Source organism: Apus apus, chromosome 6 (assembly GCF_020740795.1).
Source record: "Apus apus isolate bApuApu2 chromosome 6, bApuApu2.pri.cur, whole genome shotgun sequence".
Lineage (NCBI taxonomy): Eukaryota > Metazoa > Chordata > Aves > Apodiformes > Apodidae > Apus > Apus apus.
In genome coordinates this window covers 261064-286150 of record NC_067287.1, presented here as the reverse complement: position 1 = coordinate 286150, position 25087 = coordinate 261064, and the positions used below count along the sequence as shown (strand labels likewise).

Sequence of the window (25087 nt, the reverse complement as noted above, 5' to 3'; positions counted from 1 at the left end):
TTGTTTTGGTTTGCTGGTTTCTTATGTGTAGTTTTGTAGGCAAAGGAAACAAATATGGAAATTAATGTGTTTTTTTGGACCACATGCTGTTTTAATATGTCCAGAAGAGACCTGTTCCTGTTAGGTCAGTTCAAGTCACATTTTTCTGGATTTTGCCTAGAGAGCTGTTTTGAGAGCTGCCTTAGCTTACCAGTGCACTCCACTGATTTTCTCAGGATGTTACTCATTTTGATCAGGTCTAATTTTGGAAAAGATTCTCTGTAATTACTTTCTTTTTTAATATTGAGCCTGATAAGAGCTTGATTGGTGTTCCTTGGACTGAAAGGGAACAAAAGTGGCTGTTCTGCAAGATCTGAGTTACACACGTCTTAAATCTGAAAACAAGACTCCATGCAGGCACATAACTGGATAGGCTTATGTAGATTTGATTTTTTTTTTTTTTTTTTTTTTTAATATATGGGGTTTCTCATCTGCAGTGTTTGGCAAGTTGAAAGTGTTAAGCCACTTGAAAGGAAAACTTAGTAACTTTATCCCCCTTGCTGTTGGTTTAGCCTGATGTTTCTTTCTAATAAAGTATTTTATTATATTAAATCCCTTTACATGGGATAACTTCCTTCCCTTGAAGTTTTAAGGTGATTGAAATACATAGTAATGTGTTTGTTTCTCTGTATGAGCTGTAGCCTAACAGCCACAAGGAACAAGCAGGTGGTGGATCACCTGTCTTAGCTGCAGTAGTTCCAGTAGTTCTTTTGCTAAGCTTGTGGATTTGGTGATACTTAGTGAGTTTGGGCAGGCTAAGCCAGTAGTATTCAACCTCAATGGGGGGACCTTACAGTCTTCTCAGTAGAAACATAGGAGGGAAATGTAGCCCCTGGCTACTAACCCATTGTGTGACTGGAGAACTTGTGTGTTCTTCCAGGGGAGTCTGAGTAGAAATGGTACAACTGAAACAAAACTGAGTTTTGATTAAATCAGTTCTGTCCTGGATTATGATAGTAGACAACTTTTGTGTATGCTATCTGATGAGGAACCACTGGCCATCTTGAAAGAATGTCCTGTACCAAAATTTCATAATAATTCAACTGTCATGATATCTTTTTGTTGTCTGCTGAATGAAATCTGGTCTTTTTGTCCTATGGAGCAGAGCATAAAAAAGTGATGCACAGCTGCAAGAGCCAGCCAGCCGTGTGAGCTTTAAAGCATAATGAATCTGATATGTCAGGTAGTGTTTCTGCATCAGCTGGTAGGGACGTGTTGCCATGCAGACATGAAGTGAACTGTCATTGGCCTCAGAGTTTTCATCTGGTGAAGATGTCTCTGCTGGTGCTGTAGGATAAACTGTATTTTTCCCTTTACTGCAGCACAAAGAAGAGAGGATCCCTGATCAGAAATAGGTGCTGTAGCCCTTTGAAAATCCCACCCAAAATCATTACAGGCCAGTCAGTTTTTTGCAAAGTAGGTATCACTTCTGATTCTTGCTTGTCTTTAGCACTAAAATATTTGTTACACCTAGATTGAATTTTTTTCTGTTTCTTCCCCACTTAACTTTCTAGAACATGGTGATTCCTTACTAGTATGTGTAGTGTGACGAGCAGAAAAAGCTTGCTTAAGTATGAATTGCAAAGGCTAACCTGTACAGGTTGCCTGCTGAGCCTTTTTTTAGCAACTAAAACATGGCTCTTCTAGAGGATATACCAGAACATGCATGATGCTTGAGTAGTCCTGAGACCCAGGCTGTTGAAATGTTGGGGTCAAGCCGTGTAGACAGCAATATGCTGTCAGTCCTCATTTTTTGTGTGCTAGATCCATCCTGCTTACAGTTTTGTGGGTCATGAAACAATGTCTGGAATTGCAGCAGTGTGGAGGAAGCAGGTGTAGGGGGATGCAGAGTGATGGGCTGAAGGAAGATGGCTTTGCCCACTAAGCTGCTTGAACTGCAGCCTGGATGGTGCAAGGTGGATGCATCCTGCATCGTGTTTCCCTTTGTCTGCTCAGAACGAGCGGTTGTGTCGTGCTACAAGCGGCTTGTTGGTGTTCATCTGGAAAGCAGGGCTGTATCTAGGACAGCTGAGAATCTGGAGGCGTTTTATTTCTGTGCTGTCATAACCTCAGCATACAGTGATTTGGTAAAATAAGACTTGATTACTATGAGCTGGGTCCAGGGTTTGGTCAGCATGGTTTATGTCTTCCTTTCATTTTCTGTATGCTAGTAAAGCTGAAATGGCAGTTTCTGACCCAGATTTCATCTAGTTTTAGGCTCTTGATTTTCTGCTGACACAGTGTGTGCAGGTTGTCACTGCTGCCAGCTGGAAGGTGATGAGTTTTTTTGCCTAGTGTTTTGACCCTTTCATAATTGATTTTTAAGTAGGAGGTTTGTCAGTTTTTCTGTGTTTGACATGGGAGGATGGAGAGAGATAGGATGAAAATGGCCTTTATGACAAAGGCAAGAAAAAAATCTGTGGTTATGTTTCATTTTAATTTGCTGACTCCTGCCTCAGTGCAAATGATGTCTGTGGCACCCACTGGTTCCTGGAGGTTGCTGGCTGGGATGCTCATAATGATGTTTCCACAGAACTTTTTTTTAATCTTGTGACCTTATTTCATTCTAGAATGCCTCTAAATAGTGACCTTCCACTTAGAGGAGGGCCAGCTCTTTTTTCTAACCATTTCATGAGGTTAGGATTATTGCTGAAGACAAGTAGCAAGCAGTCTTCCTCTTACCCACCCTTCATTATTCTGCTCTCACCACAGCCCACCCACCTTTTTGCCCCTGAAGCAAAAACTTATTTTGCAGCATAATCTATGTACACTGATCCCTGTCTTGAAAAGCTGGAGGAGAGGAAACACAACTCACTGAATTTAGAAATAGAAGGCAGTGGAAGGGTAGAGGGTAATTTAGCTCTGTGATAACTCAATATGAAATTGAAGTGAGAAAACAGTCCTGGTGAGAATGGAATTGGGCTGAGTGAAATGAAACTGGGAGAGCACAGTGGATCTTTTGATCCTTTGAAGAACTTGGTGTTATCTTGTAAATGACAAGAGCTAGAGGGCTGAGGTTCAGAAAGATGCCTAAATAACAAGGATAAATTTGATTAATTCAGTAGGGAGCAGAGTGTTTGCTTGCGTTGTTTTTGTTTTGTTTGGGGTTTTTCTGTGGGGTTGGTTTGTTTCAGGTTTGTTTTTTTTGTAAGTCACAACTGAAAAAAAGAGAAATTCTGTAGAAAATGGTAGAAGGCTATGGTCTTGGTGTTTTCTTTGGAGGGCCTTGGCAGAATGGGAAGAGAAAAGAGAAAATAAATTTGTCTGCACCTCATCTGTGGTCAGATATTTTTCATATGCGGAGCAGCTGCAAATCCTTAAGATTTTATGGCTCCACTGTTGAGGACTGCTGCTCCTTTTCCCTAATGTGGACAGACAAATGACTCAGCTGATGATTCTTATCCGTGTCATTCCTGAATCGTTCAGGTTAGTTCAAACAGGTGCTTAGGACCTTTGAAGTTAATATTTCTGACTTGTGAGTGCCCTTCATCTGCTTCAGTGCAAGATCAGTTTCTTCAGTGCTTCAGGGCAGCAGCAAGTAGCTGGGGAACAGTAATCTTTAAAACTGATAAACAGTTATTTCTGCAGTGTCTGGCACCTTACCAAGAATTTTTGGACAGCAGTCAAGTGAAGAGGCTGCCCATCTTTTCCCCTGTCTTCGCAGCCCCCAGAGACACTGGCCAAAATGATCAGCAATGGGGTTCAAGAGTAGCATGGCAGAAAGCTGGTGATTGCAGGATGGAGCAGGTTCATCAGTGACGTGTGGGAAGTCAAATCTAGAACCAGCCTGGTGGGAAAAAAGGTACTGCAAAAACACATTCTAATAGCTAACGTGATAATGGGGTTTTTCTCACGCTTCCTCATCTTTCACCTCTTTCATTATATTTTAATAATGCTTCAGGGCATAGTTCCACCATTTAGAAGTGAGCAGAAAATTGGAAACCTCAGTGTTCTTTTGCAGTCTCCTATTAAATTAATGCATAACTTTCAGGGGTGTCAGAGGGGCAGGTGTGGAGTATCTCATAGGTAAGATTAATAATAATTAGGGAATTGAGGCAGTAACAAATTCAATATAGTTTGTAATTTTTGTGTCCGTATTGATCCTCTTGCATAAGAAATTATATATGAAGGGTAAAGACCAGAATTGTTTAGGGTGTTGTAGAAAAGTATTTCAATAATAGCAGTCTAACTTCAGTCAGTTAGTTTAGATTTGGCTTAATCTAGCCCATTGGAAACAGCACATACGCCATTTACTTTTTTATTGTTTAAAGTCAGAGACAGACATCTTCAAAGTATCTTTTTATCATTTTAATTCATGCATTTGAATAAAAATAAAACAAATATATCTCATCAGAAGTTGTACCTTAAAAGAAAAAGTAGAAAATGCTGTTGTCTTGTTTTCAAATGTTTTTGTTCATTGTTGAGTTAGGAGCCTCTTAGATCTGGGAATATGCCCTCTGTTTGTTATAAAATGCTAGATATTAATGACTCAAAATGTAGTAAATTTAAAGGACATTTTACTTCCTATCTAGTTTTGATTTCTGTTACATCAGTAACACCTTGCTGCTTTAAGAATTTTGTTGTTGCTTTCCTCTTTTCTGGAAAATACACTTCAGTTAATGGAGTTTGATTTTGCCAGAAAAGGGAAATGTAGAAACTTTCCTGTGTATAAACAATAAACTGCTTTTAAAGGCAATGGAAGAATTTGTGACTAAATGAAGTTTTCTGCAAACCTGAGAACTGAATCTTGAGATATTTACAACATAGACATTTTCAAATACAGCTTACTTGAATTATAGGTTTAATAAATCCTACACTGAAGGGTGAGTCCTCATGTACTTCTGTGCAGATGGTACAATGACTAAGCTGTTCCACCCTGTATTTCTTTGCAAATGTGTGCTGGTTTTCAGGATTTAAATATGGAGAGACTGAACAACACAACTTTGGGAAGCAGCATTGGCTCAGGTGTTTACATACTGTGTAGGATTAGTTTATTTGGCCTCTCCAGAAGTGATGAGCTCTTGTGGATAGAGCTTTGAAAATAACCCACTCTGACAGGTGAGGGGTATAAAACGTGCATGATGCAAACCTTTAAGGAAGGTAGAACCCAAGTCATGAATGTGAACAAAAGCTGTGAATCATCCTGCTACTGAAGATAGTGTCTGTCAGGCACAGCTAAATGTGGAAAATACTGTCAGGCAAGCAAGTTACTGAGTTCTAAGGGAGACTCAGGCAGAGTAAGAATGTGGAGAGGTCTTTCTGCTTCTCAGAAGAGATTCCCTAGGTATTGGAGTACTTAATTTGTAAAAGATTAGGAATAAAATAAACTTTTGTGTGTGTCTCTGCTCCCAGCTCTTTCACAGAATTGTTTTGGTTGGGAAGGACCTCTGAGACCAGAGTCCAACCACCAACACAAAACTTAAAAACAAAAGAAAAAAACCCAAAACAAACAACAAAAAACCACCACAAAAGCACACCCCGCCAAAAAAACACCCACAAAAACCTCCACCACCTTGGCCACTAGAACATGGCCTGAAGTGCCACATCTACACGTTTCTTGAACACCTCCAGGGATGGTGACTCCACCACCTCTCTGAGCAGCTGTTCCAGTGCCTGACTGCTCCTCCAGTGTAGAAATTCTTCCTAATATCCAGTCTGAACCTCCCCTGGGGCAACTAAACACCCCCAGCTCCCTCAGCCACTCCTCATATGACTTGTCCTCCAGACCCTTCCCCACTTTGGTCACTCTCTGGACACACTCCAGCCCCTCCATGTTCTTCTTACAGTGAGGGGCCCAGAACTGCACCCAGTGCTCCAGGTGCAGCCTCACCAGTGCCCAGGACAGGGGCAGGACCACATCTCTACTCCTGCTGGCCACACTTCCTGATGCAGGCCAGGATGCTGGTGGCCTTCTTGCCCCCCTGGGCACACGGTGGCTTGTGTTCAGCACCCCGTGGTCCTTTTCTGCTGGGCAGCTCTCCAGCCACTCTGCCCCAAGCCTGGAGTGTTGCCTGGGATTGTTGTGACCAAAATGCAGAACCTGGCACTTGGCCCTATTGATCCTCATGCAACTGGCCTTGGCCCATGGATCTAGCCTGTCCAGGTCCCTCTGCAGAGCTTTCCAACTGTCAAGCAGATCAACACTCCCACCCAACTTGGTGTTGCCTGCAAACTCACGGAGGGTGCACTGGGTCCCTTTATCCAGGTCATTGATAAAGATATTGAACAAGATTGGCCCAAAACCGAGCCCAGAGGACACCACAGGTGACTGGCTGCCAACTAGATTTGGCCCCATTTACCACAGCTCTCTGGACTGTGTTTTATAAACCTGATCATGTTGTGGAGTGCCTCATTTATAAAAAAAGCTGATTATACAAATTCTTAAATCGAGGGACTTTCCGCCTCTTCCCTCATGCTTGGAGCGTGAGGCATTTGTATGAGAGCCGTGTGTGTCTGAAGATCAGCAGCTGGACTGGTGGGAGGGCAGCACCCGTTTTAAAATGGATCCATCAGGAGCTGGGCCAGGGGATGCAGTTCTGCAAGCAGCTAAAGGGATCTTTGATTGAATAAGCAAGAGTGCTGAGGTATTTTCCTTCTTATGTGACATTATTAATATCGACCCTTGGATAACAAGTCCACGTCCGGTATCCATTTTAAAAACAGAAATTATCAAGTTTTTAAAGGATGTTCAAATCTTTGTTTCTGTCCCCATCCACTGACAACTGTGTCATGCAAATGAAATAAGTTATGTTGTCTGAATCTTTCAGCACATCTTTTTCCAGCCAGATGTCTGTTTCAGAGATAAATATTCTACTCTTTCCATTTGGGCTGGCAGTTTTCCTGTAGTTTGTTGTCCATACTTCTGGGAAGTTTTTTCTTAGTGTCTAACCTAAATTGCATCTGCTGCAAAGCAGACTCATACGCTTAGTCTGTCGAGAGTTCATCTATAGGACCGGCTGTTCCCTTCTGTGCAGCAATCTTAAAATATGTAACAGGCTAATGGGGATAGGTCTCTCCTCAAGTCTTGTACTCTTCAAAAATAAACAACCTTTTCAGTCTCTGGAGTTGCTGTGTCTAGACCTCTGGTCTCTGGCATTGTCACCTCCATTCCCTCCATCTGGTCCAGATCTTAGTTCTGGTACCCACAAGGGAACATGAGCTGCAGAGGAGGAGCTGCCTGGGAGAGTGGCGCGATGATGTGTGTTTAAAAGGCAGGTTTTGGTCTTCATACAACTTAGTAAGTGGCTTATTTTCTGATCAGATGGGCTGCTTCCAGCTGACCGTGGCCGAGTCTCTCAGAAAAGTAGTTCTTCCTTTCTTTTGTAACAGTGCACCTGAGCATGTGATGCATTGCTTTTCCTTGTTACTGCTTTTTGTGAGAGCTGTTGTGTAGGGGAGAAGTGCTTCTTTTTTCCTTGGCAAAGCTAGAAGGCAGAAGTACTGGGAAAGAGGAAACAACTGGGGAACACACATGAAGGTGCTTGGCTGTCTTCCTCATCTCCCAGGAACTGGCTTCTGGGGAATGTGAAATACATGGTATTTCAAAGGAAGTGACCAGGGCTGCAGTGAAAATTTTGGTGCAGGTTGTTCTGTTTAAAACTTATTTTCAAGTTGTCAGTGCTGTTAATCTTGGAAAATGCCTTGCTGCTGTGGATTGTCTCTGTCTCTAGCTCATCCAGACAAGTGAGGAAAGGGGGGGAGTGTTCCCTCATGTTGGGGTTAGTTTTTCCTTCTCATGAACTTGTGGTTGAATTTTAGGAAATATTTCCTTATTTTCAAAAATTTGAGCAGTGTTCAGAGGAGTGTTGTCAGTCATGTTCTTTGAATCCAGCCTTTTATGCATTGCTGGACCGATGTGTTGAGAGCTGGCACGAAGCCTTTGCCTGCAGAGCATGAGTGATACCGAGTCGCTGTTATTATAAGCACATGGAGTATAGGCTTAAAAAACATCTTCACTTTTCCCAATCTGTATTCAACATTCTACTATAGCAGAGGGATACTTATTTACAGAAATTTATTTCTGCTTCGTATTTTAAAAATAATAATAATTTGCCTCCTTTTAGTTTCTTTAATTTTTCAGTTAGGTGGTCCAATGTTGGGCATGTTTTTGTTTTTTATACTGAAACTGGAGAGGGCTGCTTAGTTTGCATTGTTTGGGAAGCACCTGAAGACACTGCAGGACTTGTCTCACTCCTGTGGCTTGCAGAGCCTCTTCTTTTTCTGTGTGTGATCTTCAGCAGATGCTCAGCCTGAGATGCAGACCACAGGAGCCTGCTTGCCCCGTGGTGTGTCTTACCATAGAGTGTAACTCACCAGCACAACTTACTTGAGGTGTTACTGGCCACCTGGGAAACAGCTATTGGTGTGCATAGCTGTACCTGTGTGGGGCTGACCCAGGGATCTGTGCCTTGGATCTGATACAGGCTTAGGAAACCTTCCCGTTTTCTCATTAGCATTAGCTGTATGTGCCTCAGGTTATCTGTGGAAGCCTGAGAGCCATCTTGTACTGATTTGTCTTTTCCTGCTTTATTTAATAGAGAGAAGTGAACTTTCTGAAGAATCCATATTTTTGGGTGGAAGGTTTTTGGTTTTCCTTTTGATTTCATCTGTGTTTTACTGCAATCCATTATATAAGACAGCATACTCAGGTTACTTTTTGCCTTCATGTTGCCTGTTCTCTACTGGAAGTTTTCTAAAATGAGATTGTCTTTGGACATTTTCAATAGAAAAAACCAAATCAAATTAGAATTTATAGATGCTCCAGAAAGCTTTTTGAGAAAGAAGTAGTCTTCATAATTTTCCTTGCCTTGTAGCTGAAGATAGTTATCTGAAATGGCTTAACTGTCTTCCAGGTTTACATCCCAGATACATTTTCCATATAATTAAGAACCCTCTGAGATCTGCAACTGCTGCTCTCTCGGAGTTGGTTGTTCAGTCTGAGATGTGCATGGCAGAGATGCTCAGGGGTGGGGATGTGTGGCCAGGTGTCTGTGGCAGTGCAGTGGTTTGGGGAATCATATCAGGTCTCTCTGGGCCGGCAGTGGTGGTGCTAGGTAACCAACAGGTGTGTGGTGGCACCTGTCACATTGTCATTCTGGATGCTGCTGCAGTTGGAGGCTCCAGCTGGCAGCAGGTTTCAGTGTGTGGCCTGCTCCCCAGCCAGGACTTAAGACCGTCACTCGTTTATTTTCACCAGTGTCTTACAGTAACTTACACGGGTTTAGCCTTATAACCTTAATTATATGTGGAATGTGGAGAATGCTGTATTATTTTTCTGTGTAAGAAGACAGTGAACTCTTAACTGCTTAGTTTAATTATTAAAACATTCCTTGTGCATCAGGACTTTGCTTAGCCAAGCTACACTGTAAAAAAGAAATGTAACCACCAAAATGTTGCTTCAGGTTACTTCACTGTTTTATTTGTTTTGTTCTTAACTTTATTTTGTTTCATTTTGTGTGAGTGGACGTTATTAACAGTGCATTTATTTTTGTTTCTTTCTGTTATCCTTTAGGAGCAGCATTTAAAATGTTAAAGGCAGTTTTAAAAAAGAGCCGAGAGGGTGGAAAAGGGAACAAGAAAGACTCAGGTATGAATATTAATAAATGATTAACAATGTAGATGAGTTGTGCATTGCAAATCCAGCAGAGAAGTGGGCTCTGTTGCAGCAGTGCTGCCATCTCGGGGCTGGGGCTGACTCCTCCCTGGGGCCCTGCCCTGCTCCCCTGCACAGCAGGCCTGGCAGCTCTGGAGCTTCCTGGGACCTGTGTCCAGGGCTCTGCCCCCGGAGCTGCTGCTGCATGTGTTTGAATATATTACAGAAAAAAACCCCAGTAAGTATTATGGGCGATAGAATTCATATTGCTCATGGTATTGGAAAAAAAAGTTGGTCATCAAGCTTCTGTCATGTTCTTGTTTTTTCTTTAACTACAGAGACTTTTGAAGGTAAAATTAATCTGCAATAAATTTTACTTCTAAAAAAATAATAATTATTTTACTATTAATCATAAATTTAGTAGGCCACTACTTACCTGTTTTGCCTTCCAGGAAGAAGGGTATCTAAGAACTTTAGTTGACATTTTTGATTGCAGAGAAGGACCAGCAATGGCCTTGAGGAGCAGTAGTTAGAGTGGTTGAGGTGTTGGTGGCTGTTGGACCTGCCCGCGCAGGGCATGCCAAAGTCTATGCTGCAATGGCTAGAAAGCTGATGGACCTGGAGTGACAGCTACTGTTTCTTCACAGTTAAATTTTTAACTTCAAACTATTAATATAGACAAATACATTTGATTTCCTGGTGGTTTAGGTCTTAAATTATCTCTAAGAGTGAATTTATGCTGTTTGGAAAAAAAAATTAATTACTTCCAGAATAAAATTTTTAAAAATCCTAAATGTAAAACCAAATATTCCTTTCTTGTATTAAGTGCAAAATGTAATATAGACTGCTTCTGACATTTGTCAGAACCTTTAAACAATGCATTCATATTTTCTTTGACAAGCTATATATCTATACATCTATATATATATCTATATATATATCTTATCTTGCATTGTAGCTCTTTAAGACTGCACTGAGTGCTACAAGGGGAGCACATTTTAAGTGTTCTTTTGCAAAAAGCAGTTCTGTGCTCATCTGGCAGGTGATGTGTTCTTCAGGAGATTCTTGTGGTTTTCTGAAGTTTACACTCTACCTCAGTTTCTCTCTCAGTGACTGAATGATGAGAGCTATCCTGGAAAGAAAAAACATTGACACTGGATCAAAGATGCACAGAAGTGATCACAGAACAAGAAGAAAGGCATCCTGTTAATTTTGTGTGTACTGCTGGCTTCAAGTTACCAGCTGGTGTTGTTTAAACATAGTGAGCTAAAAATTCCTGTGGTGAGGCTTTCATTGGTACATTTTCCCTTAAAATACTAGATGGAAATTGGTTTAAGCTCGAAAGGAAAACCAGGCTGTTTGGAGTGGAGCTTTGACCAGGCTTTGATTAAAATCTGAAGCTTGAAAAGCCTTTTTCCCTTAGGTCAGAAAACACATTTTTTTAGTTTGAGGATCTCATCACATCTGTCTGGATTAATGAGTGCAAAAGAGAGGATTTTCTCCCTTTGTTTTTACAAATACAGTGCTGCTGTATCTGAACACCAAGAGGAGTGTCAGAGTGTGGGATGTTTTTTTGTGTCATTTTTTGTTAGGTTTTTGTTGTTTGTTTTTTTAATCAAAGCTCTAGAGTTTCAAGTCTAATTGGATATTATGGAAACCAAGTATTGGGAGAAATTGGTGAATAATGCCTGGATGGGGAAAGCTAGAGGACTCCGGGAGCTGCTTTTTAAAAGGAAGTACTTGATTTCTACAGAAGAATTCAGAGATTTTGATTTATTTTGTATTTGAAGATGTGAAAAGTTTGAAAAGAGATGTTGTGCATTCTGTTCTGTGTTACATCTAAGGCTTCCTGTAAAGCTGTGTTAAGTTTAAGAGGTTTCTCTTTTGTTTCAAATGACCTTCCCATTTTTTGAGCTTTGCGGTATTTCTCAGCTTTTAAAGAAGGTGCAAAGCAAGGCAAGAAACATTCGCCTTTGGAGAGCTTATTTTTTGCTTGCTCCTCAAACTCAAAATGCGAAATGGAAATCTTTTTAATTGTAGAGTTGTCCTATTTTCATGGTCCTTTATATTAACAACAGCTTAAAATTTGCTGCTCTGAAGAACTGTTCAGAGTGGAGATGTGTGCTAGTGATGGAGGCTGACTTGAGAGACAGTTACTGTGGAAACATCCATCCTTCTAGCCACACAATAGTACAGTTAGATGCTTCTATCAGCTTTCTGGGTACGTAGAGTTGATTTTTTTGCTGATGTTTTGCAAAAGTTGTCAGCTTTTTCAGAGCTTCAGAATGCAGCAGGAAGTAGATGAGAGAGCATAGCTCAGCAGTGCAGGCCTGAACCCCGTTAGGAGGAGCTCTGATCTTTTGTCAATACATGCCCAGTTTGGGAAGAGTACTGAACAGCTGGAAGGTGGTAACATCTTAATCTTCCGTAGCCATTTCAGAATGGACTGTAGGAGTGTGCTTGCAAACTCCTGCTTAGGTGTGTGGGTGCATCCCAGTAGGCAGAGGAGAGACGCCAAGGTCTGGGTCTGCAGCAGAGGAGCAGTGACTCCTGAACGCTCTGCCCTGACCACCGCGGGTGGTTTCACTCCAGCTGCAGCCACGCTGGATAAACTGCAGTAGCTTGTTCTTAAACTGAAGTAACCCCTGTTGTCCCATGGGCTTTCTTGTGCATTAAAGGAATGCCTGGAAGTCTGTGTAGTTCAGCCCTGAGTGGGATGGTTCCTGTTGGACTGCACAGAGCTTCCTGTTTGTGCATTAGCTGCATCCTACTGCTTCTCAGTCTCCCGGCCTTGCAGAAGCTGTGCACATGGCAAGGGCAGGTTTTCTCTGGATTGAAGGCACAGCTGTAGTATTAAGAAGTCCATAAAAGGGTTAACAGAAAGAAATTAGGACTGTTTTTTAAAAAATAGCCTGTATGGATTTTAAGGCTAGAATTTCTTTATTCACCCTAACATAAGGCCTTAAGAGCTGAAGGTGTGCATCATGTTTTTGAATCCTGGCTGCTGAGTGTGTTAATTAAAATTTTGAATAACTTAAAATTCAGGATTGTATTGAAAAGTAGGATTGCAAGAATTAGTGCTAATGCTTGTGGGGGAGAGACTGAAGTGCTATGCTGAAGACTGGTAGAGGGTCTTTTTTATAAATGACATCTGCCCTGACAAGGTGGAAGGCTGTCACATGGGAATCTCACTTTTGGGTGGAAAAATGGCACATTGGGCTGCTCCAATAGCAGTGTGCTAGTGATACCTTCTTGGGCTCAGGGCCTGCAGTTGCTTCAGTAATAATTCTGTCTTCTACAATTGTTTTATTAAAATGGGTTTTAGATGTGGCTGGGAGGCACTGATAGGCAGGTGGCTGTTGTAGGAGTAGCTGAAATCTAAATGAAGTACAATGTATGTGTTTAAACATACACATTCATAATTCCTTACATGATTGTATATCAGGATGTGCAAACTTACCTGAACATAGGTGACAAAGAGCAGCATTGACAGGATGTTGTTCATGCATGGAATGCTTTTTCAAACCAAAACTACTAAATTTACTTCTGAAGGTGGATTTGAAGGCAAGGGAGTTGGTACTGTATTTGGGTAAAATGATGTTCCAAAGGAACAGAATTTTAAATAAACCAATCTTTTGACCCAAACATCCAACTTTTCCTGCATCCAGTTTTTTTCCAGGTTTTCTGCAGTATGAAGCAACCTATCTTCACAGCCCTTCAGACATAGTTATTTCTGATGTATGGAAATAAGTATCTGTAAGTTGATATTTGTTCTGTCACCCTTCCTTCCGTTAAAGCAGTATATGTACTTGGGAAGGGAAGGAACTCAAGGGGAAAAACCCACAATCTGCACCTGTTCCTTTAAAGTAACAGGAAACTATTATGTGAATATTTGAAACCAAGCAGAAAAAGGACAAATAGAAGCATTAATTTTTGTGTCCCGGAAAATAACCTGTGGTTTTATACTGTCTCATGTACTGAGCTGGAAATGTACTGCAGTTACTCTCTCAATTTCCCTTTGTTTCTCAAGGTTTTTGCTCAGTCTCAGAAAATTTGGTCTTTTCTCCTCTTAGTCAGGTTATTATCATAAAATAAATTTTATCTCTTTAAACTCTGAAAGAGTTTCCAAGTGTTTTAGCGTTTCCTTAGAAGGTGTCTTTCTAGTAAGAAGTGGCAGACCTAGTTGTTTTGATTGGGAGTCTGTTAGTGTCACTCTCACTATTCCTTATGACTTCTTCTTAGGGCACACATTTTCTTTCCTTGTTTCTTGCCTTTTGCCTTTGTTAATTGACTTTATTTTCTAGCTTTCAGATCATCTGATCTCTTTGTCTTTATTTCTATCCTGTGTTTCTCTTCTTTGTTGCTCTCATAGTTGATAGTATGTTTTCCAGATTTCTTTTCTTGAGTTCTTAAATTCACCTGTGCAGCCACAGGGAGATTCTCTGCCTCTAGCCTCTCTTGTAAGGAGCTGACCTTTGGTGTTTTAGTGTAGCATGGGAACTTCCTGTTTTGGTGTCACCCTTCAAGAAACTGGAGCCAGAAGACTTGTTCCAACTGAAGTTCTGCAGGGTTACCTGCAAGTCTTGTTTTTGTCCTTGATGATAGTATAAAGAATATCATGCTTAGAATATAAACAAAAAAGACTTTAAAATGATGGTTGTTTTAGTAGAAAATCTACTCAGCTGCTCGTTCTTAAATGCTTAAAAGTGCTTCAGAGAGAGATTTGTATTATTATTTCCTGTTGGTTTTACATGCTGCCGGCTGCTTTGCAGTGTGTGATGATCTTTGTTTTCTTTAACTGCCCTAAAGGCAGCAACTTTCCTCCATTCTGGGAATCTGCCTTTTTAAAATTTTACTTACTAAGCAAAAGGCCATTCAGTATGAAATACTTGGAATGTATTTCAACTTGAAAAGAAAAATCTGTATATTAAGTTTCTACGGAATATGCTCAGTTATTTCAGATGGCTTTTTAGTAGCATGAGCATTGTTGTTCTGTTGACCTAATATCAGGCCTGAAGGAACACGAATAATGGAAGTATTGTGCTTAGTTTGCAGTGTGCTTCCTGCACTAAATCCCATCAGAAGTTTAACATCAAATGTAGTGCACAGTATGCATGAAAACCTGGTTATTTCAGTAGAAATTATTGTGGTAAGTAGTTGGGACTTTTAGGTTTTCCAGCTTAAAGGCTTGTTAGACATTCATGTAGTGCTCAGATAACAAGGGAGAAATAATCATGTCAACAAAAGGGTGTTTAGGATTTAATGCTGCAGTGTTTTAAAGGTAGAGAATCCGGATAAATTAGATCAGTGTTTGTGATTTCTGGATAATGACATAAATGGTGTAGAATTGCTTCTGTATTCTCACACATCGTGCTGTCAGTGATTGTTCTCACACTCAGGTTTTTTTACTTTGGGCTACAAAGAAGTTCCATATTAATTGCTCTTTGTTGAATCTTGTTTAATTTTCTGTTGCTCAGACTTACTTTTTTTACAATACTCTTTTGCGACTTAGTTTCCTCTGTTTTTCCTTCTTCCTGTATTCCGGTATCTTTTATATAAGTATCTTTGACCTAAATATGAGTGTACAAAGATTTTGTATGTTAGGAGAGAATGGATGCCTTTATTTCTGCATTATGTTCTTGTAGATAGGCATACTCTTACGTATTTTGTTTGTGTACCTTGCTCTTTTATACTAAACCAATTGGATGGAATCTGTGAAATGGAAATGTCTTCCCTTTTTATATATATGATCAGATAAAATTAAGAAATTGAGATTATACTTAGTATTATTTTTGAAAAATGAAATGGTTGTCAGTGATCACTTGGATGATGTTCTGCAATTCTGGTTTCTCTTGCTCCCTTTCCTGGTGCACAGCACTAGCCCAGCACTTTGAATGATAAACACAGATACGCTTTTTTGTTAATGGCAACTAAATTACTACTTTAAAATAAAAGTACAGTTCCTGTACAAGAAAGCTTAACCTTTTATTAAGACCCACTACTTAATAATGATTTTTAAATTAAGTATTTTCAGAGTTACTTCCCTGTAGCAATAAAGCTTTGACTCTCAGCTGCAATTATTTAGTTAGATGCTTATTTCTGGCATTATATCTCATTAAACATTTCTATCTCACTACTATACCTGGAACCAAGCTGAGAACAGCAAGAGCTTCAGATACCCCCCTGGCAAATCGTAAGGTTTGAAATCATTAAATAAAACAAGCTTGCATTTTAAAATTAAATATGCAAATTCAATTGGCTTTTTCTGTCCTAACTTTCTACATTAGGCTTTTAATTTTAAGTGCAAATGGACTTTTTTGGTGCATAAAGTACACATCCACTAGCTGGAACATTGAACTTGTACTGGAATACTTTCAGGCTTCAGTTTGCCTTTTTGTTGTTATGCTAAAAATAACTTGCAACAGAAGAAGCATTGTTTCATGCTCAAAATATGGAGCTGTTTTTGGTTATTCTGTGTTGCTTTGCCCACTTTCTGTGGCTGCTGACAGTTACTTAAGAGTTTAAACTCCTTTTTTCTGAGTTGTGAGTATTTAATGTGGTGAATGTCTTTTCCCAGAAGCTAATGCCAATGATATATCCCGTGTACATATAAACAAACAAACAAAAGATCCTGCCCTTGAAACACATTCGTAGAAATTACTTCAGTCGTCTTAATTGACCTCTGTTTATCACTGTTTTATTTTCAAAATGGTTGCGTTTTTTTAAGCAAGCACTACCAGAGAACATTAATATTTTGTGTACTGAAAAAGTAATGCAGAGTTCAGAAATAAATGCTAGAAAGTGAGCTAATAATGTCAAGTATGAGCATAGTTGGCAAAGATTGTCCATTTGGACCTTTAATTTTAACCTTCACTTGGTTTGTTTCTCACTCAATGCACTTCACTGCTTGCGCTACTCAGGCCGTAATGAGGTTTTTTCCCATTCCAGGCTAATTTCTCCCATTTTCTGGTCTCTCCAGAGTCTCAAGAGCAAAATGGTTAAACGTTGATCTTCCCTAATGCATGTGTTTGGCATGACAGAAGCCTGTTTTATAACCCCAGAAAGCTAGCTGATGAACTGCTTTGCTGACCATGAATTTTTCACCCAACTCCTGATCATGGTGGTGCCAGTGGTTACCTTCTCCTAACTGGAAGGACTGGGTTATTTGGCTCTTGCCCTCCTGGGTTGCCTTCTCGCTAAGCTGGACTGGCTGTGTATGTGCAAGTACCTGCACATATTTAAGCATTTCAGTTTTGAAACACACAGATCCTTTAAAGAGCAGTTACCAGTGTTTTGCAGTTGAAGTGCCATAAGCACAGTCACTGAGCTGTGCTGCTGAATTCTGTCTGCAATTGCCTGTCAATTCTGTTGAAAAACAGGATGGGGCTGAAACTTAGAAGAAAACTTTTTTTGAAATCTCAAAATCACTGGTTTTGGTAATTCTGAAACAGTTTCTTATTACTCTGACATACTGATGCCTCCCTTCTGGAATGTGCTTTCCAGCTGCAAGGCTTTCGTTGCCATACAGAGAATTTCTTTTTCCTGTCATAATTTCCTTCTCAATTTGTCTGTAAAGTTCATCTTTTCTCAGCATTTGTTAGGATGAAACATACCCTGCGAAGCAGAAGAAAGTTGTAGTAAGGCTGTCAGTAGTCATGTGTAAGCACACGTGAGTGTTGCTTGTTTCTGTTTGGGGAGACAGTCTTTCCTTGCCTGGTGCTGCCTGTGCGTGTGGGTTGGTACAGTTGCTACTTGTGCTGTTCCTCAGAACTCAGCAGTTATCACAGAGGTATTCTGGGGTGCTTGGAGCGAGGAGAAGACTCATGTAAAGCAGCTAACAAGGTTACCCAGCAGTAGTTACTTGGCAACCTTCTGTATGCCCCTCATGTCAAAGTGATTGGATTCTGTCTCAACTCAGACCATTATGCTTGCTCTAAAATAGCAAAGGAATTATACCTCTTAAGCTCACCTTTTCAGCTTTTGCTGGTGAAGATTCTCCAGAGGGTTTTACAGGAGTTTCCATGGTCACAGAACCACAGAATTGTCATGGTTGGAAAGGACCTCAAAGATCACAGAGTCCAACCATCAACCTCAAAAAAAAGAACCCCCAAAACAAAACCGAAAATCCAACACCACAGCCAGCACCTTCCCACCTTTCCTCTTGCAGCAAGTGGGGCCAGCTGCTCCTGGGCCCTTTGGATTTCCTTCTTGAAGAGTGTTACATGGCAAAGTTTGGCTGCTGCTGCTTTTCTTTCCAGTTGGTGCCAGAGTAATCTGGTCCAAGCTGGGCTGTGAAGTTCTTGCTTGTTTGGGAGATGCTGTTGGTGCATTTACTCCCATGGTGCTTGCAAGGAACTTTTTTCAGTATCCTGTGGTATTAACACTTTAAAAAAAAATGAAATCATAAGCAGGACTGCAGAACTGAAGATTGCTTCTGCTATAGCACATTTTACATCAGATATGTTTTTACAGTGGGTTGAGAGTTCTTGTTTCACTGTAGTAGATAATTGAAGGGAGAAAAAGACAAAATCCACTAGCTCAGAAATTGAGAGATTCTCAGTATAGAGAGAAGTGTGTGGAACATTGTTCTGCAGTCGCTAGCAGTGTTCAGACTTGAGGAGGCTGCATTTCCAGTTCCAGCTCTTACTGTTTTGAAGGTTGCAGTGCTATTCCTTCATTTTAAAATAATCTGAATTACAGCATTTGCACCAAACTCCAATTTACTCATGTTTTGGTAAGATCCAACCGAAACCATTCTGTGACTCCTCTGGTTTCTGAGCAACTTACAATAGATTAATTTGATTTGTTTTATTTTATTTAATACTGACATGTACACTGTAAAGGTTTTCATTTTAGTTATCCTCTCTGTTCAGTAGAAGGATTAGTTTAATCTTAAAGTCCAAGTTATCTTTTAGGATACCAGCCTCTACAAAATCCTTGCTTTAGTCAGCCATCCTTGTACCTTTTTGTATCTTAAGGGAAAAAAAAAGTAGTTTGTTAATCAGATTGTGCCTTCCAGTTGCATCCCTAGGAGCAACAAAAGTAGGATTTGATTTCCATTCTCAGAGCTTCTTGTGTGTGGTTTTTAAAGCTATTAAGTTGTTTCCATGGTAACTTTGACCACTGAATAAGATCTGTGGTGTTGATTGATGCTTATGAAACTTTTTGTCCAGAAGCTATGTGGTAGTGGAAAATGTACAACTCTGAGGTTTTGAAAACAAGAAAGCAGGATTCCACAGAATCTTTCCTTATGTTTTAGCTTGACATTATTAAAAAATTGCTGAGAGGTCATCTTCCTCCTGTTCCAGAACTGATGATTGTCTTGTTTTACATTGGGGTAGGTAACAAGAATTGTAATGCATATTTAAAGTGTTGTTCTGGTAGCTAAAATACTTGAAGTTATTAACCTTTTAAGTTAGTATCAAATAATTTGGGGCTTCTGTGTGCATGTGTGGCATCTGGTTATATTGGGACATCATAACAAATTGTATTTTAACAGCTATTACTCATGATTTTTTCTAGTATTGTTTCCCTAGTACCGGGTTGTTGTGTGGAAAGCATGAAGCATTTCCTTGTAGATCCCACAAGCTTGTTAAATCTGGGTCTTTGTCATATATGTAGATCCAAGTAACTTAGGGGTGTTTTGCTTTAACTTGGTCGAAAGATCTAGGTTTGGTCATCAGCCCAATTTATACAAAATAGAAAATACAGGATTAGGATGAATGAAATATACAGGATAGATTCAGAGGCTTAGGTGGTTGTGAGGAAAAGAAGTATGGCTAGGAAAAAGGCCCAAATAATCTTTTAAATACATGCAGCTTTGGAACTTAGAATTAGGGAATTAGACTTTAACATCCAGGTATGTTTGGTTTTCTTATCTTCTTTGCATACTTCTGAAAAAAGAGAGCAAGAGTCAAACTGAGACAAGTACTTTTACTTTTCTCAAGGGTTAGGTTTGTTGTTTTCTTTCTGACACAGGGTGGAAGTTCATTGTATGCAGTTAATGCTGTTTGTAGGGGAATGTGGTAGGAGAACAGCTGTGAGAGACTGAAGGCAGCAGTTGAATGACAACAGAATGAACAAGAAATGGAGATCTTGTAGAACCACATTTATCTGAAGTGTGTCCTTACTGTAAGAAAATAAACTTGGCATGAGGAACTCACATTTGAAGAGATACTCCTTCTCCTTTGTTTGTCTTTTCTTGTAGTTGTGCTTTGGGTTTTAACCATGCTGCGTGTTGCTAATTGGCTTGTCTAAAAAATGTTCTTACATCAGTTTTGTTTAGCTATTTTTTATCTTTGGGCCTACCAATTCAGTTTCAAGAGTAGTTAATGTAAATTATTGAGCAATACCCTAATTTGGGAATTAAAAAAAAGGTGTGGTTAGTTTTTCAGCACTGTGTCATCTGAAGAGAAAAAACCTGGACCTTTCAACATGTATTTCTGCTGTCTTTGGACAATTTCTCTAAGCACTGTATTTTTCTATTGGTTTGAAACATATTTTTGATTCAGCTGAAATTGCATTTCTTTCAACCACCCAGACATTTCTCTGTGCTGAGTGTACTTCACTGTTTTGGTGTTCCACTAGTGTGCTGTGAACCAATAGCTTGAGTTTTCCTTACGTAAAGAAATTACTGTTGCTGTCAAATTGCACATACTGGACCTCCCTGTTTTAAAACAGAAGAATAAAGCTTAGCTGCCTGTCTGTGAGTAAACCCTTCAGTGAGCTACATTTTAATTGAGAGTACAGGGTAACACAACTAAATTCCTCCTTTAACTAGTTCCCTAAACAATATTTTCAGAGTGATCCTAAAATACCTTTTCAGCTGTAAAAATACTTTTATCTTCATAGGAAGCTGGGTTTTACATCTAAGAATGAAATCTGAAAAGTACTTACTTTGTTGAAAGTGGGGTCTTTCTTCCTGTCTCTACTACAGTAAAATAAAATCTCACTTATGTGTTGAAGTTTTTCTAGTGGTTACCTGGATTCTGCAGTGGGGGTGCACATAAGATGAGTCATGCTGAATGCTTGCAGGCAAATGTTTTTTTCCTGTGGTAAATGCTTGTATTTCAATAATGTGCTTTTTATTTTGGCGTTTCACAAAATGGATGACAACATTTTATTTTTAGCAGGTGACTCCTGCCCAGAGAATGCCTTTCAGGTCGTAGCAACATCTGGCCACAATGCAGATTTTCCCATTGGCACCCAGCCAGGCTCTGGGGACAATTACAGAATGAACTTGGCTAAAGGAGTCTCAATGTCGCTGCCATCCTCACCTCTGCTGCCACGCCAGTCCTGTTTGGTGCAGTCAAGAGCAAACAAAAAGTCTCCAGGTAAAATGAAACTGATTGGCAACTAAAATCTTCATAGCGCTTTACCTCAGTATTTAATACACTTCATATAAAGTGACAAAGTAGAATTATGTTCATCTTTTGCAGTAAGAGCAAGATGAGTGAAGGCTTTTTGCATGTTCCCAGGGAGAAGAGGTTGTTGAGTAGATAGAATATCTTATTTAATATGGCAAGGAATTACTCTGTTGGTATTGCAGAATGTCTGAGTGTGTTTAAAACTGGTTATTTATGATTGGTGTGTCAGGTAGAAGACAGCTGCAGAAACCTTTGTTTATTCGTGTGTTACTGACTGTGTAAGAGTGAATGTTGTTTGTGGCTTTTCCTGTTCATTTATTTTACTCGTATCTACTTACATAAGTGTATTAATAGATAAAGTGCTGCTGAAGCTGTGACAATTAGTTGATTTTCAGTGGTTGTGTCCTTAGTAATGGCTGCATACTTATGTGTGAACCTTGCTAAATAAGGTACTCTGTCTGGTCCCCTTTTTATCAGCATTCTGTACATATAAATCATTCCAACACGCTACCATCACTTGGGCTCATTCGGGTCAAAGCTTGAGTGTCAAGTGAAATGGTCCATATCCCCATGACTTGTGGAGACACTCAGCAGTTTTGAGGTTCTTTGTTGTAAAGTTAATAAGGTCTAGCATCAGAGAGTGTCAAAAGTAGTGTTTTGTCAGCACTGAGAAATGTCTTTGTTAACAGCCCATTGTACATAAAATTAAAGAAAAAATGTTGCTCAAAGAATTGCCACAAGATAGTGGCACACACACAATTTGTAACAAGTATTCTTGGTTTCAATTGCCTATCAGTATTTATTTTTTCCTTTCAGAATTAAGCAAAAATAATCTCACTTGTTTTTTAAATAGCTTTGGCTTGGTTTTGACAGTTCACAGAAAAATTTCTTCAAGCTGTAGAATGGCTCCAAATTTTCTTCTGACTATGGAAATAAAAAGCCACTTGGCAGAAGTCAGGAAAAGTATACCAGGGGAATGTGTTTTCCTTAACTTAGATTCTTCTCTGCTGTTTGCTGCTGATAAAATGGTCCCAGATGACCCTTTTGTCAGACCTGATAGGACTTCCATGGTGCAGACACAGTTCACACATTAATGGGTCCTTTTTCATCCATGGATTAATTCTTTTCTCCTGTTCTAAATCAGTGCATGAAAATAAACTTATCATGATTTCTTTTAGTTATTGTCATGTTGTGTATCAGATCTGCAAGCACTGTAAGTCACTTCCACATCAGTTTGCAAGGAGGAAAATTCAGTATGGGGTCTATGTCACAGCTTAAACTGCGAGTGTTAAAAATACGTCCTGAAGATATTTCCATTCTGATCTGTTTTACATGACTGCTACATTTTCTGGTTCTTTTTGAATCTTTGTTTTTTGTTGTTCACAAATTCCATACATCTAATTAGATAAATCTAATTATACTTCTGCTTACAAATGACTGATTCAGACTACTGTCTTCTTAAAGAATGTGATTTTGTTTCAAAGGAATGTATTTTCAGCAGCTTTCACCAGGCCCTCATTTTTGTTAAGCAGTAGTGTTGAAAGAGCACCCTCTGGTGATAGTTGGTCACTAAGCTGTCTTTCAATTTAAAAAATGTAATGGTCTCATAGTCTCTAGTTAGAGATGCTGTGGTGAGGAGTGTGAGGCCCCTGGTGAGGTCTGTAAGGCCTGTGGTTTAGCAGGGCATGTGCTGTCTGGTCAGTCACAGTGTGGTGGGGCCTTGTGCTACTGGGGCCAAAATGGAGCGTGTTGCAGCTTGTCTGTGAAAGCTGTTGTGAGCCTTAGAGTACTCATGAGAACGAGTAAGAAACTGGTGTATTATTCAGAGACTTAATGTAGCACCTGAGGCTGCTGCCAGAAGGAAGGATGGGACACTTGGTATGGCTGCAAGCGTCATACCCTAAATATACTGTGTTTTTTTAATGAACTGTTGGATGTCTTAAGAGAACTTTGGCGTGTCCTTGAATTTTGAAACAAGTAGAAGGATCTTGTTTGAAGACCCCAGCTGAAGACAAACCCGCCTTATCGAGGGCAAAGTGTTGCAGTCAGCATCAGTCCCGCAGTCTCTCTCCAGGGCTTTCTGGTTGCCGTTTGCTGTTAGTGGGGGAGATTGCAGACCAGGAAAGCAGGGACAGCTGGAACCTGAAGTGCAGTCCCGAGTTACATACAGGCAGTGAGGAGAGGAGGAGGGAAGGCAGGAGGTGTTTGCAGTGTGCAGCTTACCCACCACGTACTCAGAACAGCTGGCAAGCCCTGTTCATAGCACAAGCAGATGTTTGTTCATCGATATACCTCGTAGTACCGGTGTATATGCTTTCTGGCAAACCTTTAGAGGGCAGCATCGTTCCCCTCCTGCTGGATGAGCTGTGTGGTTCACAGTTTCCTCTGGCTGCTACTAATACGTATTTAGCGAAGAGCAGGATCATAAGCAGCCTGAAAGCAGAGCATGAAGGTAAAAGTGATAGTAGAGTGAATCAGCTTAATTTTTGAAAAGTGTGTGTGAGCACACAATTCTTGGTACTGAAGCTGAACTTAATCTGTACATGAAGTGGGAATGCTGCTGTTTCATGATACCAGAAACACTAGTAGCCACTAATGTTTTCTTTTCGTTTTTTTTTTTGTTTTTTTTTTAACTTATCTTCACCATTCCTTATGATCAGGGTCTGTGTCAGTATTTGGAGAAAGTGCACTGTAATATAAAGCTTCTTGGGTTTGAATTATTTAGTGTGTTGATGTTGCAAGCTGTCTGCCTGTACTCTTTTTCCCTAGCTTCAAAGATGCAGATAACAAAATTGTCTTCCTGTTATAATGGAAAATAAAAGCTCTGAACCAAGGAGGCCCACTGAAAGTTGCCTGAGCTGGAAGATTAAAAAGTCAGCCACTTTACATACACAGGAAGCCTTTTCAGGTTTGTCAGAGCAAGCACATGGGTTTTGTTTTCCACAGGCTCTGCATTCCTAAAAGCCCAGGGAGAGTGTTTCTTTCTCACAGGGGTGGAAGTGCAGCAGCTCGCTGATCTTTGTGGAAGCTGCTGTGCATATAAGGAATAATTCCTCTGCTGTTTTGTTGTTTTTTTTCTTTATCATGGAGGACAGACACTGCACATAAGGAACTTTCATTCCATCTGGAAAAAATTAGGATACGCTCAGCTCTTTCCCATTGCAGGTCTGGTCAGGAAGCCCAAGTATGTGGAAAGTCCTCGAGTGCCAGGTGAGGCAGCTCTGCCGCTGAGAAAGGGATCGGAGCAAGGAGAACCCAGCCAAAATGGTAAGAGTCTGCTCAGTGATACTCTGTGGGTAGAACAGCTGTTCATTTCAGACAGAGTGATACAAGCAGCCTGCACAGTGAGGAAATCTGACTCTTTCTTTGTAAGAATGTTTTGCAGATTTGTCATGTTTGTGCTCAAGAGATGGTCTCTCTTATACTTACGTGATCTTGATAACTCTCAGGTCTTGAAGTTGTGCATGTACTGCAGACAAAGTGGTGTGTGAGTGGTGTTGGTTGCTACACATGCCAAAGGCCTACTAGAATTTTTCTGAGCTTGTTTTTAATATAAATTGGTTCCAAGTGTGTAGCTCTGCACTGGGTACAATGCTTCATTTTAAGACATTTTGTAAAAGCTTGCTAAATAAGAAGGCAGTAACAGTAGACTCCTGTGTTGGCAAAGCTGGGAAAAGCTACCTCCCTGGAGTTAATGAGTATTCTTGGAAAGTTTCATGTTCATTAAATTTGACTAGTGCATAACAGAGTGTGGCTTTGACAAGGGATGTCATGGTCAAAGCAAAATGACCCATATGTTGGTATATGACTATACACACTGTAATGCTTTCCTGTGCATTGTTTTTGAGATTAATATGTCAGTTTAAGTGACCTCGTTAAAGTAATTTCATGTAACTAATGAGGTTCCAGCTGAACAGGTTTTTTGTTGTCCTTTTGCTTCAATTTTAAAGGAAAATACAGTTTTAAAAGCTGACTTTTCTTTTTTTTTAAGTCCCTTATGTTTGATACTAGAGAAAACAGAACTAGTTGTAACTGTTTTCACCATCTCCTTCTGCATGCCTTATTTTATATGTTATAGTTGTCTCTCCAT

At 40.0% G+C, this 25087-nt stretch overlaps 1 protein-coding gene across 8 annotated transcripts in view; it reads left to right on the top strand.

Moving 5' to 3' along the window:
- Positions 1-25087, top strand: part of TANC1 (tetratricopeptide repeat, ankyrin repeat and coiled-coil containing 1) — a 71225-nt gene that overhangs the window by 9364 nt on the left and 36774 nt on the right. For 6 of the 8 annotated variants that reach the window (XM_051623914.1, XM_051623915.1, XM_051623916.1 and 3 more), the window contains exons 2-4: positions 9551-9625; positions 20761-20964; positions 24163-24264. In XM_051623914.1, coding sequence (XP_051479874.1) covers positions 9565-9625; positions 20761-20964; positions 24163-24264 — 367 coding nt within the window. In that variant the 5' untranslated portion in view covers positions 9551-9564. The remainder of the gene's footprint in view (positions 1-9550; positions 9626-20760; positions 20965-24162; positions 24265-25087) is intronic. The other 2 variants (XM_051623913.1, XM_051623917.1) reach the window with 2 other exon arrangements.